This window comes from Dunckerocampus dactyliophorus, chromosome 10, assembly GCF_027744805.1.
Source record: "Dunckerocampus dactyliophorus isolate RoL2022-P2 chromosome 10, RoL_Ddac_1.1, whole genome shotgun sequence".
Taxonomy (NCBI): Eukaryota; Metazoa; Chordata; class Actinopteri; order Syngnathiformes; family Syngnathidae; genus Dunckerocampus; species Dunckerocampus dactyliophorus.
In genome coordinates, this window is record NC_072828.1 from 15782389 (window position 1) to 15798034 (window position 15646).

Consider the following 15646-nt stretch of genomic DNA (forward strand, 5'->3'; position numbering starts at 1 on the left):
TTTCACTTTTAATGTGTCTGAAGAAAAAAATCACACTTGGCAAAAGGCACTTATGGACACTTAGTCAACTCATAACAAATCAATTCCTGTGAAAGCCGCAAAAGGAACGCCGTAAGAACATCTGAGTTGATTTTCACAGGTCACTCAAGAAGCTATAATAAGGTTATGAAATGGTTACCTATGAGGTCCTCAAGAAGGATGACATGCACACAAAAAGCACAGCTATTCTTATAGTCACTTTGATAGTTCTCATTCAATCTCAATCAACAAACAAACCCTGCTGCCACATCATCAAACCTTTCCAACTCAAGGCGCATTAGAAATGTTTTCCAAGCATACCACAATAAATCATGTATTACTATAATATTGACTTACAAGTATACCAGTGTTTATCCTGCCATTATATTATCATTTTTTCTATATAGTGCCAGAGCACAACAGAAGTCATTTAAGGATACATTTCTCATAGAACATATTCCTTGTGCTTTCAGTAAACAAATTAGCCTTTAGCAATCTTACTTCCATGACAGCATTTCTGCTTTTACATGGTCACACCGTTAAAATTTTCTTCTTCTTACATATCGCCCACGGCGGTAGGACTGATCACATTAATCATATGACAGTACTCTATCTCAGCAGGCATGCAGCAGGTTTTGACTTTGTTGATTCTTCTGTCTTTCTATTGATTTATTTCCTAAAATGTGATGGTTATCATCCATAACTGTTGAGGCGCGATCGCATTACATTCAATGACTCGGCTACTTTAATGAGTCTGTCAAAATCGGGCCCCCAAAGCTGTAAACCTAGGGGAAACCATGTATACGGCACATATAAAGAAGACAGCAGACATGGATTTATTACAAACATGAATCAAACGCCAAGAAGCAGCGCAATGAAGAAAATCGCTTTCTGCATTTATAATGTGTCCCAAAACAAATCGTCCATTTTTTACCGTAAATTTGGGAAAGCCTCATATTGACAAATGAAAAAAAAAAATTGTTCAAGTACCTTGGGAAGTGGCCGTCCCAGCTGTGAATACAATTTAGTCCAGAACTGCATGAGAGACATCGGTCCAAACACTGCTTCGAGGGGGATTAACACACACGCACACATGTACACTCATACACCCTTCTGCTTCACCATGAAGCCCTGAGTGCACCCGCCTGGTCCATTGGCTTTAACCTATTCACCTTACAGAACCCAGTGGAACTCTCTCAGCCCTTTAATGGCTCCTCTCCTCTGGTTGAACACAACACATCTGCCTACAATGAAGGCGAGGCTTCGGTCAATAAGAAAACATGCTTCCTGCTGCGCAAGGCCATCAACGTATTTGCGATAACTGATATGTCATAGTGATTGTGCACTAGTTTCCTCAGTGCTCAAAAAGGTGGCATGAGAGTGAGTGAGCGAGCGAGCGAGCAAGCAGAGGAAAGGAGGGGAGAGGGAGGATTGGAGGAGGAGCTTTCAGGAAATGATGCTTTTGTTGGTAAGTGACTAGAGTTACCGGCAGTCAGGCCCATTTTACTGTACATGGTGTAACTCAACCGCATTTGTAGTGTAAACAGTATTGCGCTCGGACACAGCCACTCCACACACCCTGCTGTTTACCGCTATATTTAATTGGGCTGGTCCACTTTTTAATGATTTTTATATTTAGAAACAGCCAGTTGCCCCTCTATATTCATACCCTTGCCTTTTTCCTGTTCAGGCTCACCAATAATACTGCTGCTATTGTAATTAGTTTTGCTAAAAGGTGAAATAAAGGAATTACTGTGAACAAAAAAGAAGGGAGTAAGTAGCTATTCATGCAAATACAACTTAACTTGTCAGGCGGCATTTATTTTGCATTGTAGGCAAAAAATACAAAATCCTTAAACATAAAACTAGAAATGCATCAACAAGACAGGTGCAGACAGTAAAAATTGATTTTCTGATGTTATTTAAACATCTATCTGTTAAAAACATTATCTTATCCATAGGGCGGTTGACAGGAATTCATATACTTTTAAAAGCTGCCCACAAATGAGTTCTCAACAAGCTGACCGAGCACGCCAATTACTGTTCAGGTTTGTCACTAGTGAAACAAATGGGGTCCATTATACACATACCCTGCTTCCAGGAATCCATGATATCACATCAGTATAATATACTGTAATACTAAAACAGAGAAAATACGCTCATAGACAGTGTGGCGCCTATCCATGGTGTCATCGTATAAGTGGGGATCCTCAGTCGAGTGTGTGTGGTGTGTGTGTGTTGTTTTTGTGTGTGTTGCTTTTGTGTGTGTGCATGTGTGTGCGTGTGTGTAATTGTGCATTCTGTTGTAAGCAAAGTGGCACCAGAGAGGCTTGAATATATTAATCATCAAGACTCCGGCCTTTAGCTAAACAGGCTAAAAAAGAAGGAACAAACCAGACCTTATAACTGATATTTAAATACCAGTTTCCCAGAGAGATTCTGTAGACTTCTGTCATCAAAGGACTTCTCTGCTCATTTGTCATATTACAGTCTTGTTTCCATTATGCCACAGAAAAGGACAAAAACAGACTTAAGCAGACAGTGTGAAAAAGACTAAGTTAAATTCTATTACAATCAGGGGTTATCGGTTTGATAATTATCGAGCTGATATGAGGAATTATGACGTCCTACTGATAAAAAAGGATAAAAAATATCTCTGATAACCGATAAAAAAAAAAGACCCAATGAGGCAAGATTACCCGTACTCTGCTGTACGTGGGTTAATGTGAGCAACTCAAACACTCCTTTTCTGTGATGTGCTGCAAACTACTTGTTGCAATTTCCCCTGAGCTTGTTGGTAAATAAATATGCCGTCGATTGTGTGGGACTTGAGACATTTTGCCAAATGCTTGGCAAACATTCCGCAATGAGGGGAAAAACTTCAAGCTTCAACATATCAAATCTTATCAGCCACATGAAACGCCAGCATCGCCATTGCATCCAGGGCCTGGGACTTGTTCCTATCGCCAAGGCATTTGAAAAGTGCATAAAAAGTTTGCCAGAGATGACCCGAGGGCTAAAGCGATGTGTGATTTTATCATGGAAATGATGGTGCTGGATGACCAGTCCTTTACCATCGTTGAAGATACCAGCTTTTGTCGGCTAGTAAACCCATTGAAGCCACGGTTTGTACTTCTGAGCCCCCGCTATTTTTTTTTTACCCCACTACAATATTCAAATGTGACGTTTTAATGATGTTCTAGAATGTGTGTCTAGAATGCCTGTTTATGAGCACCAAGGGTGTAAAAATCTATTATCTCCCTCAATTGTTTGCTCAACTTGAGAGAAGGGGCGCTCAAAGACATAACATTGCCTCCGACCCACCCCTATCTTAATGAGCATGCCCCATGTATTTGACCACCACTTAGTAAAAAACCCCCCAAAAAACCCAGCAGGTTTCTCTACACATCTTAAAATGAAGCCTGGAAATCTGCCAACTATCCGTCAGTCAGCTACAGACATGGAAGCTGGACGTTTGTGTTTTTCTTCAGGGCTAACCAAGCATGATATTGCTCTTAAAATGTACGCTGTTGTACCTAATGGCATTTATTACATTGGACAAGTGCAAAGAGCATAATGTAAAAAGTGGATAAGGAGCACAATAGCACTTCTTGGAGCCACACACATGAAGGTATATACACAAAACGGCATGTTCCCATTATAGCTGACGAAAAGCACTTTTAAACTGTCTAAATTCCACCATCAAGGCCACATTTTGGTCAACACACTTCCAATACACTGTTGTGGGACTTCTTATTTAAAATACTATAACATGGGACTTCTAACATTCTTCTTGGCTATATTGTATAGACTTGAGAAGACCAGGAAAAAAACAGCCCTTATAAAAGACTTGTTCAGACAGGCAATTCATGAAGAGACCAGCCAGCCTGTTATTCTTTTGTGCTTCAATAATGGCCCTCAATCAGAGAAATAGAGCCAATAGAAAATGCAAATGAAGGATTAGCGTCGTCCTCAGCCTGAAGGTCAAAAAAACCCTCAAAGTACTGGTTTATACAGGACATGACTTCTGGGGGCCCAGGAATCAAAGTGTAGAAGAATGTTAAATTACAGCGTCCCAGTGATGACATGCGTGGACATGAATGGGGTAGGCAGTACTGTGGTTGTCTAGACAACACAAGGCTTTAATCAGTCGCCTCTATGGTACATTAGGCAAGGTGACTACACACGGGAAGAAAAGGCCAGGATGAAAGGCCAAGACCTGTCCAACTGATACGCAAGGAAGAAACTTAAAAATTCAGAGCTCTATTCACCAACCTGGGAGAAGTCACCATTCCTGGGGAGATTGAGGCAGGAGAAATCCATGTCGGAGAATGCAGAGTACATGTCAATCTGCACATCCGGCGTAGTGGCGGTTGTAGCGCTGCTGCTGTTCAAGTGGTATTGCCTAAAGGAGAGAGATAGGGGTTAGTTTTCTAATAATGTTGTCAATCTTCATCCCAAGGCTACATCCGACTGCAGGTGTGCAACAACTTGAGGAAAAGTCTACCTGTTTTGAGCCAAGGACCATCATTCACCACCATTCTCCATTTACACCAGATTAGCCACAGCTCTGAAGACCTCATGGACCAAACCAAAAATAATTATTCCTTGTGTGAGTGCAGCACATTATGTCATTACTAAAAGAACTGGAAGAAGGTGAATGAACACACCCATGATCAAACTAAATTTTTTGTTCGGGAGGAACTGAACTTGCATTCCCACTTTGCTTGTCTACCAATCACGTGCCATAGCTTAGGCTCAGAAGGAACCGGGGTCAAATCTATTTGCAGGATTTGTCTCCTGTGTCCTCGAGCACAGGTCAGAGATCATGGGATGTTTAACATAACAGTACAGTAGAAACCAGTGCATGGAGGAAAAAAAACAGTCAAAAGCTATTGTTGAAAATATCAAACATGGGTCAATTGAAAAAAAAAAAAATCAACATTACGTGACGATGTTGGGACAGATCGAGCCAATGTCCTTGTGTCATTTTGCAATAAAACAAATGGAAACATTTTTCCCACCCTGGAAATCCCCTTCTTTGCCCTTAAGCCATCACATGACACACAATATGACAGTGATATTAGCGCAGCAGAGGTCTTGGCACAAGATAGTACAAGATAGATTTACATTTTTATTTCCAACGCTCACTCTCTGTAGTTGCACACAGATCAACTGTTCTTCCTCATCATCACTTCACAACTGCCTATTTAAGCCATCCATTGAGCTCCTGGTGGGCATTGCCGGTGTGTGAAAAGCTTGCACAAACCATGTTGCACATTAAAATGATCAGACATGTTAAACTGGTTATTTGAGTGTTGAGTAACTAAAGTGAAACCTCCAAAGTCCAACACAATCCATTCTCTGACGCTGTACAGGAAACTGAATTTGATCCAGGCTCAGGCTGGTACAATTACAATTGTTTTTTTTACTGTACAGGTAGTGTTTTTTTATGTTAAAGTTGGCTACATTTTCTTTTAATTTTACACAAATATGGGAACGCCGCACTGTGGCCTAGTGGTTAGCATGTTGGCCACACAGTCATGAGATCGGGAAGACCTTGATTTGAATCTCCGGTTGGGCATCTCTGTGTAGAGTTTGCATGTTTTCCCCGTGCGTGCGTGAGTTTTCTCCGGGTACTCCGGTTTCCTCCCACATTCCAGAAACATGCATGTTAGGTTAAGTGATGACTCTAAATGATCTTCTTTTAGAAGAACTCTAAAAGGTAAGAATGTGAGCGTGGATGACTGTTTGTCTATACTGTATGTGCCCTGCGATTGGCTGGCGACCAGTCCAGGGTGTACCCCGCCTCTCGCCTGAAGTCAGCCGGGATAGGCTCCAGCATACCCCCGCGACCCTAATGAGGATAAGCAGCATAGAAAATGGATGGATAGACAAATACGGGAACCATACCAGTAGGCTTACAGAGTTCAGTGTGTAAATTATTTTAGAGTAGTCCTACACGTGCAAGCTGCACTTCTGTTTGTTGAATTTTGTTGCTGTGACAGGTAACATTGGAAAAAATATTACAACATTTACGAGTTTATAAGCTGTGTCATTTTTTTTTATTACTGCAAGAGGAGGCAAAATGGCTCTTTTGATGGTAAAGGTTGCCGACCCCAACACAGTCAACACATTGGGTGCTCACTGAGCTGAAGTCTCACACTATTTGCTGACATGTCACACATGATGATGAATACTGAGGGTTACTACTCCTGGAAGGTTAGGTTGGACTCCAAACTGGGGACTCTAAACTGGGGTTTTCTACTGTGTAGGATCCACTCTACACTAAAACAAGCTTATCACTGTCAATCTGTATGGTTTATATCATACTGGTGTAAATATGAGTTACACTTCACAACTGCAAGAGGAGCCCTGAAGAAAAAAAAAAGTGCTCCTTACTGCAACTTTACATTTGTTCAGTAAAGTTCTTGTGAGAAACGCTTGTGTTCACAAACCATCTATGAACGTGGTAATAATAATACATGAAGTCTGAATATGACTCAACATGACTCACATAACATAATAAACCTGGCATAAAACTGCTACTTTACTCTAAAACCGTCATCCTTACTTCCTTCCAGCCAGCGCAATTATGAAATTTGAAACATCCGTGCATCAACAGGTTGCAATCATCCATAGAGTCTGGCTGCAGGCAGTGTCAATCAGTAAGAAGGCAGGTTTAAGTGAAGTGGTATATCTAGCATTCCTCAGTTCACATCAATAACAGCATGTTACAAAAGGATATTTTGTTGGCAAAACTCTTTTGCATAGTTTTAACCACATACATTGAGCTCTCTTGAGCTAACGTAAAAACCAGAGTAAAAACACGTCTCAAACACGTCTTCAGCTCTATTTATACGACATCATCATCCTGACCTGACAAACTGCATTCACTTCATCAGTTGTGTTGCGATGCGTAGGGTATTACCGCAACTTACACAAGCTCTCCTGTGGTTGCGCATATGTTCCTTTGAGAGTCACCTCTCATTTAGCTATGAGGTCATAAAGCTAAAGCGGGTGCAAGATTAAAGCACAGATAAGGTATATTTTTTTAGATTGGCTCCTGAGCTCCCCCTACTGTTTTAAATTGAAATTTAAACATGTTTAATTTGTGCTGAACACTAACAGAAAGAAAGCATGTGTGTTATAATGTATGCATTTCATGTTTCGAGCATTTTAAGCATTGCCTGGTCAACATCAGTCCACCAATAAAACACAATGCTAAAACCAGTGTTGCCGTGGTAAAATGTACAGAGCTGCACAGACCCTGTTCAAGTCACCGACTGACATGGTAGCTGTTTTCCGCCATGTCTCATGTTTTTATAGTTAAACAACGAAAGAGTTTGATACGAATGCTGATTTTCGGACACAATTCCAGCTGGGCTCAGGGGCATTCTGTGTTCCAATTCAAACTAGTACTGGGGCAACTGTTAAGACCACGTTGCAGTCCAAACTACACACCAACAACCAACAACAATGGAGAAGAATGAGGGTCTCCTGTATTTGCTTTTCAAAAGGTGGCTGTTGGCCACCGAAAGGAGACATTTTATTCAAGATGAGACTGAGGGCAGAAAAAAAACTGATCAGAAGGGCAAAGGCTTGCTTGATATTGATATTCAGGATGAGTACAGACAGTAAAAGTAGGGACCCACGATCTTTCTGACTTTTTGTGTTTCAAGCAGGTGTCAGAAAAGTTACTACAGGCATAACTTGCTTGTGACGGCCAAGAGTTCATAGCGACGCCCCTTTGTGATGGTTCGATGTTGGCTCTTATTATCACTGTGTAGCAGAATTAACCAAGCGTCAGGTTGTTCACCCACTAATAGGAAAAGTGAGTTGGGATTAGACCGTCGTGAGAGTTTTACCCTACTGATGATGTGTTGTTGCAATAGTAATCCTGAACTATGTAACTACATAATGAAGAGGGCCACAGTTTAAAAATGACATGATATGAGCTCTCCCATTATGCTCACTTGACATGAGCAACCACATTTTAAATACTTTTATTTTATATATGACTTTCAGACATAGCATTCCACAAACATCAAACTCAGTGTTTTAAACTAAGTTGCTTTAGTGTACAAAAATAAGGTGCAGGAAGCAAAAAAGCGCATCACAGAGCAGGACCAAGAGACGATAATCTGCTTTCGCTCATAGTTGTCTTTCAAAGTTCTTGATTTCTGTGTGCGTGTATCGAAACGGAGCGGGTAGACTGTGTCAAAGTTTTGGTGTTTTGTCTGAAAGTACCTGCGCAGTGCAGGTTGTATTCCAGCAAAACAGCGTTTACTTTGGCTATGTTCACACTGCAGGTCAATTCCGATTTTTTTGCTCATATGTGACCTGTATCGGATTTTTTTTTCATGTCAGCAGCACAATTGCGACTTTTTCAAATGCGACTCAGGCCTCATTCGTATGTGGATATAAATCCGATATGTATGCCATGAGACTGCAGTATGAACGGTAAGGTCGCATATATCTGACATATACATCATCGAAAGGCGTGTGTACTGCCGTGCTACCGAGACTCACGGAGGTACTCACGGATGTAGGCAGCCATCAAAAGGCGTGGTTTATCGTGTAAGACTTGGATAAAAGGTACTCGCCGATGTAGGCAAAAGTTCTTCTTCTCATCCGAAAATGATTTTTAAAAAGGTGTTAATGAAGCAGTCTCGTCAATGGCTCACCATTCCTGCCTCACACATACACCCACACGCACCTTGGAACAGACGTAGCAACCAGTTGTCTTTGAACTGCCATGGCCAAAATTCTTGCCCCCTTTCTTCCTAATGTCCTACACTGAATCATTTGGCTGAGAAAATATTGACTCCCATTGTACACAATCCATGAAACTGCCACAAACGCGTTAAGGATAGCACGCTAACAATGTACGGATTGATACCGAAATATCGATCCTTCCGATACTAGCTCTTCATGCTCTAAAATAGATTCTGAAATCAAAATGTTGATACTTTTGATACTTGAGATATATGATACTGTTTTTTCTGATGTTGGATATTAGCTTGGCTATATTGTAAATCACCCCGCTACCGCACTATACTTAAGTGTTTCAAAAGGCATCAATAAATTAATATGCTATGATTTGAAAGACTGTACACTTCTTTTTAAATTTACCAAACACATTAGGTGAATTTGCACATTGGATCGGTATTGCTGATACGAGCCTTAATTTTACCCAGTATCTGCTCGGAAACAAAATCAAAAGTATCGCACATCATTGTAGCAATCTTTACTTTCTGGAAACATACGGAAATTCGATGTTGTGAAATGTTGTGTTTTTGCGCATGCACATAATTTTCCAGACGCTTTCCGTTCACATTAACAAGTCGCATTTGTTTAAATTTGTTTAATAAAAAAATGAGTTACGGCTGTGGTTTGGACACTCCTGCCCTAAGTTGCAGGCCTCTTAAATTGGCTTTACTTTTGGGTTTGTAAGGACATGTTACTTCAAAACTAAACTAATCGACCTGTTTGTTGTCCTTTTTTTCAAATGAGAATTGATAAGAGAATCAAGAAAGAACCAAACTGTTAAGCAGAATCAACAATGGAATCTCAATGGTAAAAATGTTATCGATTCCCATTCCTAACCACTATTCAGTATATTGTGAATTAAGGTCGCAGTCACACTGGGTTGAACGCATTAATTATAGGACATAACTATGTTCCGCCTGGTAGAATTTTTACACGATATTGCCCACAAGGTGCCAATGAAGTATTTGCTTATTATTATCATCATTATATTACTGGGCCATGATATGGGTCAACATTTAGCATTGATTTTCCTCAAAGTGATATGGGTAACAATGGCCGGCTGATATTGGCACAAAAATTTGATATCGGTTAATGTCAGTATTAGATTCCCCCCCCCCCCCCCCCCCTCCCCCAAAAATGACATCCAAGCGCAAGTGATGACATTTTGCTCCATACAGCAACAAGCTTGCTAGCTCAGTATGTCCATGGCCTGGACTGATTGACATGAGTTTCAATTTACTTTGCAATTTACTTTGTTCTTATACAGATGTTTGTGCCACACAGAAATGTGCAGCTTTCCAAATTGTGTCGTTGCCAATATATTTGTGAATTTATTAAGTCAAACCTGTCTGGTTGATAGTAGGAAAACATGTTTTTTTTAACTATTGATTATGATTTTAATAGACTACTTTGTTGAGACAAAATGCTTCAAATCAAGGAACTCTCAGATGACCAGGTACAAGAAATAATACTTTGAAGTACCTGCTTTTGCAAGTGGAAAATTGTCCATTAGAGCAGAGTACATAGTACACACAATGAAAGGGCTACAGAGGCATAGCAGCCCTAGTTGTCCAATCAACTATCCCCTAAAAAAGTATATTTGTTTGCTATTTGGATATGGAGGAGTTGGCTATTGGCAGTGGTTCTCAATTATTTTCTGTCATGCTGCCACTGGGGGACAGAAATGTTAATAAGTCCCCCCGACTTGAAATACTATTGAGAAACTGATAATATCTATTTATTTATCTGTACTGTACAAACTGAAATTGGAACAGAAACCAGCGAAATGCAACAAAATGGAGAGCAGTGAAGCATACAAATGTCAAATTGCAACAAATTCATACAGGTCCTTCTCAAAAAATTAGCATATTGTGATAAAGTTCATTATTTTCTGTAATGTACTGATAAACATTAGACTTTCATATATTTTAGATTCATTACACACAACTGAAGTAGTTCAGGCCTTTTATTGTTTTAATATTGATCATTTTGGCAAAAAAGTAAAGAAAAAACTAAAATCCCTATCTCAAAAACTTAGCATATCATGAAAAGGTACTCTAAACGAGCTATTAACCTAATCATCTGAATCAACGAATGAACTCTAAACACCTGCAAAAGATTCCTGAGGCTTTTAAAAACTCCCAGCCTGGTTGATTACTCAAAACCGCAATCATGGGTAAGACTGCCGACCTGACTGCTGTCCAGAAGGCCATCATTGACACCACCAAGCAAGAGGGTAAGACACAGAAAGAAATTTCTGAGCAAATAGGCTGTTCTCAGAGTGCTGTATCAAGGCACCTCAGTGGGAAGTCTGCGAGAAAGAAAAAGTGTGGCAGAAAACGCTGCACAACCACAAGAGGTGACCGGACCCTGAGGAATATTATGGAGAAGGGCCGATTCCAGACCTTGGGGGACCTGCGGAAGCAGTGGACTGAGTCTGGAGTAGAAACATCCAGAGCCACCGTGCACAGGCGTGTGCTGGAAATGGGCTACAGGTGCCGCATTCCCCAGGTCAAGCCACTTTTGAACCAAAAACAGCGACAGAAGCGCCTGACCTGGGCTACAGAGAAGCAGCACTGGACTGTTGCTCAGTGGTCCAAAGTACTTTTTTCGAATTAAAGCAAATTTTGCATGTCATTCGGAAATCAAGGTACCTGAGTCTGGAGGAAGACTGTGGAGAAGGAAAAGCCAAAATGTCTGAAGTCCAGTGTCAAGTACCCACAGTCAGTGATGGTCTGGGGTGCCATGTCAGCTGCTGGTGTTGGTCCACTATGTTTTATAAAGGGCAGGGTCAATGCAACTAGCTATCAGGAGATTTTGGAGCACTTCATGCTTCCATCTGCTGAAAAGCTTTATGGAGATGAAGATTTCATTTTTCACGACCTGGCACCTGCTCACAGTGCCAAAACCACTGGTGAATGGTTTACTGACCATGGTATTACTGTGCTCAATTGGCCTGCCGACTCTCCTGACCTGAACCCCATAGAGAATCTGTGGGATATTGTGAAGAGGAAGTTGAGAGTCACCAGACCCAACACTGTGGATGAGCTTAAGGCCGCTATCGAAGCATCCTGGGCCTCCATAACACCTTAGCAGTGCCACAGGCTGATTGCCTCCATGCCACGCCGCACTGAAGCAGTCATTTCTGCAAAAGGATTCCCGACCAAGTATTGAGTGCATAACTGAACATAATTATTTGAAGGTTGACTTTTTTTTGTATTAAAAACACTTTTCTTTTATTGGTCGGATGAAATATGCTAATTTTTTGAGATAGGGATTTTTGTTTTTTCTTTACTTTTTTTGCCAAAATCATCAATATTAACACAATAAAAGGCCTGAACTACTTCAGTTGTGTGTAATGAATGAATAATGAATCTAAAATATATGCAAGTCTAATGTTTATCAGTACATTACAGAAAATAATGAACTTTATCACAATATGCTAATTTTTTGAGAAGGACCTGTACATGTTGGCAGGCCTGCACTAACATTGAAAGTCCTCCCTGCCTCTCACGGCACCCCCCTGCGACGCCACCACCCCACCCCACCTCCTGCCAGTTCGCCGTGCCTCCCTCAGGGGGGCCCGCCCAACTATTTGAGAAGCACTGGGCTATGATGACCATGTCAAATATAGAAAACATTCTGCAACCGCAACTGCCATTGTTTGATGTAAAAAAGCAACTTACTGGTTTCCAGATTGCATAGGGCAGTGAACGCCGTATCCCGCCTGCTGAGAGAAGGACCTCCAGGATCCAGAGGTGCCAAATAGCGAACTCTAAAACAGAAAACGTGATCATTAGTCATGCACAGGAACCAGAAGATGACGAAGTGAATAAGTGGCCTTCTGCGTACCTCCATGTTAGAGGAGGCTACAGAGAACAAGTTGCTGTCCAGCTGAGGGCCTTCTGGATGCAGGTAGTTCTCCCCGTCCATGGCCAGCGCTGAGGGGAGGGTGGGCATCAGACTACAGTGTCACACATGACCACACTACAGTAGATGACATATGCTACAGCCCAAACTGCCAACCCTGTGCTGCTGGCTGTGTCTGATATTGTACTTCTAGCACGGGCAAATGCTCTCCATGACCTGTAAGAGACAGCGAGGATGGGGGGAGGGTACAGAAACAGTGTTAATGATGTAAATATATGCAGCCCCACATTTGTATACACTATTCTTCACTCTGACCCCACCTATAATTTGCTGTGGCTATCGTTAAGTTTCACTTTGATGTTTCCTTGTTGTTGTTTGCACACTGATGCCTTTTGATTCTCCGGCACCCAGAGAAAAATGCAGTCTGTATGTATAAAGTCAAAGACATCTAATATGTTAAGAGAAGCCTCTTGAAATTACCCTAAAGCATAGCTGACTCCCTCTTTTGATGTTCCACACTGAAAGCTCAGCTAACATCCCACAAATATCACCCCGTTTGACAGCTGAAACAATCCAATCTCGCCGCACTCTCGCAATGAGTATCGTTTTGCAACACCCTCCTCGCCTGAAACAAATCTAGTGTGTAGTTCCTTCCCCCCACCCTGGGCTACCTTACTTCCCTCTTGCAGCCACCAATCCGGGACATACGGCAGGCGTGTTCACTGGGGACAAAGCTGAGGTAATAAACCTTAATAGAGTTCACGAGGCTCAAAATAAGAGGGTCTTTGTGTGTCTTGGTGTGTGCATGAGAGAGACCCAAAATGTTCACCACTCACACAGACAAGCACGCACGCGCACGCGCACGCGCACACACACACACACACACACACACACAGAGGCCATTTTGTTTTCAGGATTGTTTTCATAAGCCCAAAAGACCAGATACTATGCAAAGGAAATACCCCCAAAATATATATATAAAAAAAGAAATAATAATAATAATAATAATTGCACATCACTGGTCAAATTACCAAAGCAAAGAATGTACAACCACATTTTAGCCCATCAGGCATCTTCTGGATATCCTCATGCAATTTATAACCAAATGCGAGTATAGCATAACAATAATGTGGAGCTTCTCTCTCTGGATGGAAAATAACTGCTCAATCAAATACTGTTTACCTTGGTGATGGTAACAGTTCCGTTTATTTCAAACATGCAAGTTTACGATGAACTTTGCATGATTACAGTTACACAATTCAACATAGGAGTAGGAAGAAGCAGTGCTTAGTTAATTCTACCCATTCTCCGTGTACAAGCAATTACTGAGAGTTTGCTCACTTACGTATGTGTTCAACATGTACCATGGTCTTCAGTGTGTGATCCAAGAAGCCTGAATAAACAATCAATGCTGTTGATGAAGAGTAACGCAATGGACACGGCTGCACGGTTTGCGTGAGTTTATATTGAAGTCATCTTTTATTGTTCCCATGTGTTTTGCAAACAACACTGCGCAGCTGTCATGCTCAGGCTACGTGAGCTCTGCAGGGACATGAGACATGGCCACTGCTTTAGCTATAGAGTGGATCCTCATTTTGCATGTTTTTTGGATAAGGGTGAAAATTTACGGCAAAATTCAGCCTCGGTTTGCATACATTCTCCAGTTAGTGTACAGTATGGTGAATATATTGCTGTGTTGTTAACACACTGTGTGTTAATTAATCTCACTTGCAATAATACCGCGATATGATAAACCACAAAGATTGCGATTTCACTGGTCACGTGATCGGCGCATGTTGCGCCCACATGTCATGAGTGAGCAGAGCAGAGCAGGTGTAACCCCCGCACTGTAGCTCTTGGTGGTGCAGGATTCCTGAGCTCTGCGTTGTGTTTGTTGATGGTAATTAACAGGAGACTTGGAGCATTTTGTAGACAGTGCCACCGTTTATTTCCATGTGTGAGACAATGTGCACTGGTTAACGCCGTGAGGCTCGTATTCCACACTCGTGTCACAGGGCTCATGCACTGGCATATTAGCAATATTATGTGTATATAATACACATAAACATTAACACACATAACTTGTGCGAGACAATGGGCACTTGTCAACACTGTGAGGCTCGTATTGCACACTACAATAACAGTTAAATTAGCACTGCAGCTAGGTTTGCCAACAGGACCCTGAAAAACAGAATCTTCCCGTATTTAAAAATAAAAGTATGTGTCCCATATTGAGTTGACAAGGGACACACTTTGTCCCTTATTACCGTGAGAATGAAAAATAGTATGTAAAATGTGGAGTCAATTCATGACAGCTTGTCACAGGCTAAACCTATCGATGTCAGAGTGTGTGATCGCTCACCTTTCCATCTCACTGACGTTAGACTTTTCTGTCTTCTTCATTTACACACTTTGCCTGGCTCACTCTCACATTGGCAGGAGTTAGGTAACTAATTTTCCACCTAGCCTCTGGTCTCAGGACTCCAAATCTGACTCTTTTTTTAAGCACAATGACATTTTGTCTTCAAAACAAACAAGCAACGTGGTTAGTCCCACTCCCTTGTTATCATTATCATAATTATGTCTTGTCTTCAAAACAGTAGCTGTGTGTCTCACGTAGTGAATCCAGTATTAAGACGCTATCACTGATGTCTCCAACAGGTAGGTCGTAAGCTAGCAGTAGCTCGCCAGCTGATGTTGAGTAGCCCACCAAAGAATATTTGCTTCAACTCTTAGTATTTTTAAAACTGTTAAATTCAGACATCATGCCTGTATTGAATAACAAATGACCACAAAATAGCATAAAGACAATGAGCACACTGTTTGAGTTGAGGTGTGCTTTGTAAATAAAGTACAATTTAAATATTGCAAGTCACACAAAATACAAATAGCTCACCTCTCCTTTCTTTTTCTCAAAGCAGTTTTAATAGTGCTCGAAGTTGGATACAGCTGCGCTCATTAACCAAGGTTCCACTGTATATACTGT

At 41.3% G+C, this 15646-nt stretch overlaps 1 protein-coding gene across 1 annotated transcript in view; it reads right to left on the reverse strand.

Moving 5' to 3' along the window:
* The window catches only part of si:ch73-63e15.2 (protein strawberry notch homolog 2), a 77011-nt gene that overhangs the window by 42068 nt on the left and 19297 nt on the right, over window positions 1-15646 (reverse strand). The window contains exons 2-4 of the mRNA XM_054789075.1: window positions 12643-12876; window positions 12477-12565; window positions 4294-4423 (exon numbers count right to left, since the gene is read on the reverse strand). Of these exons, the coding sequence (XP_054645050.1) occupies window positions 4294-4423; window positions 12477-12565; window positions 12643-12750 (327 nt within the window). The 5' untranslated portion in view covers window positions 12751-12876. The remainder of the gene's footprint in view (window positions 1-4293; window positions 4424-12476; window positions 12566-12642; window positions 12877-15646) is intronic.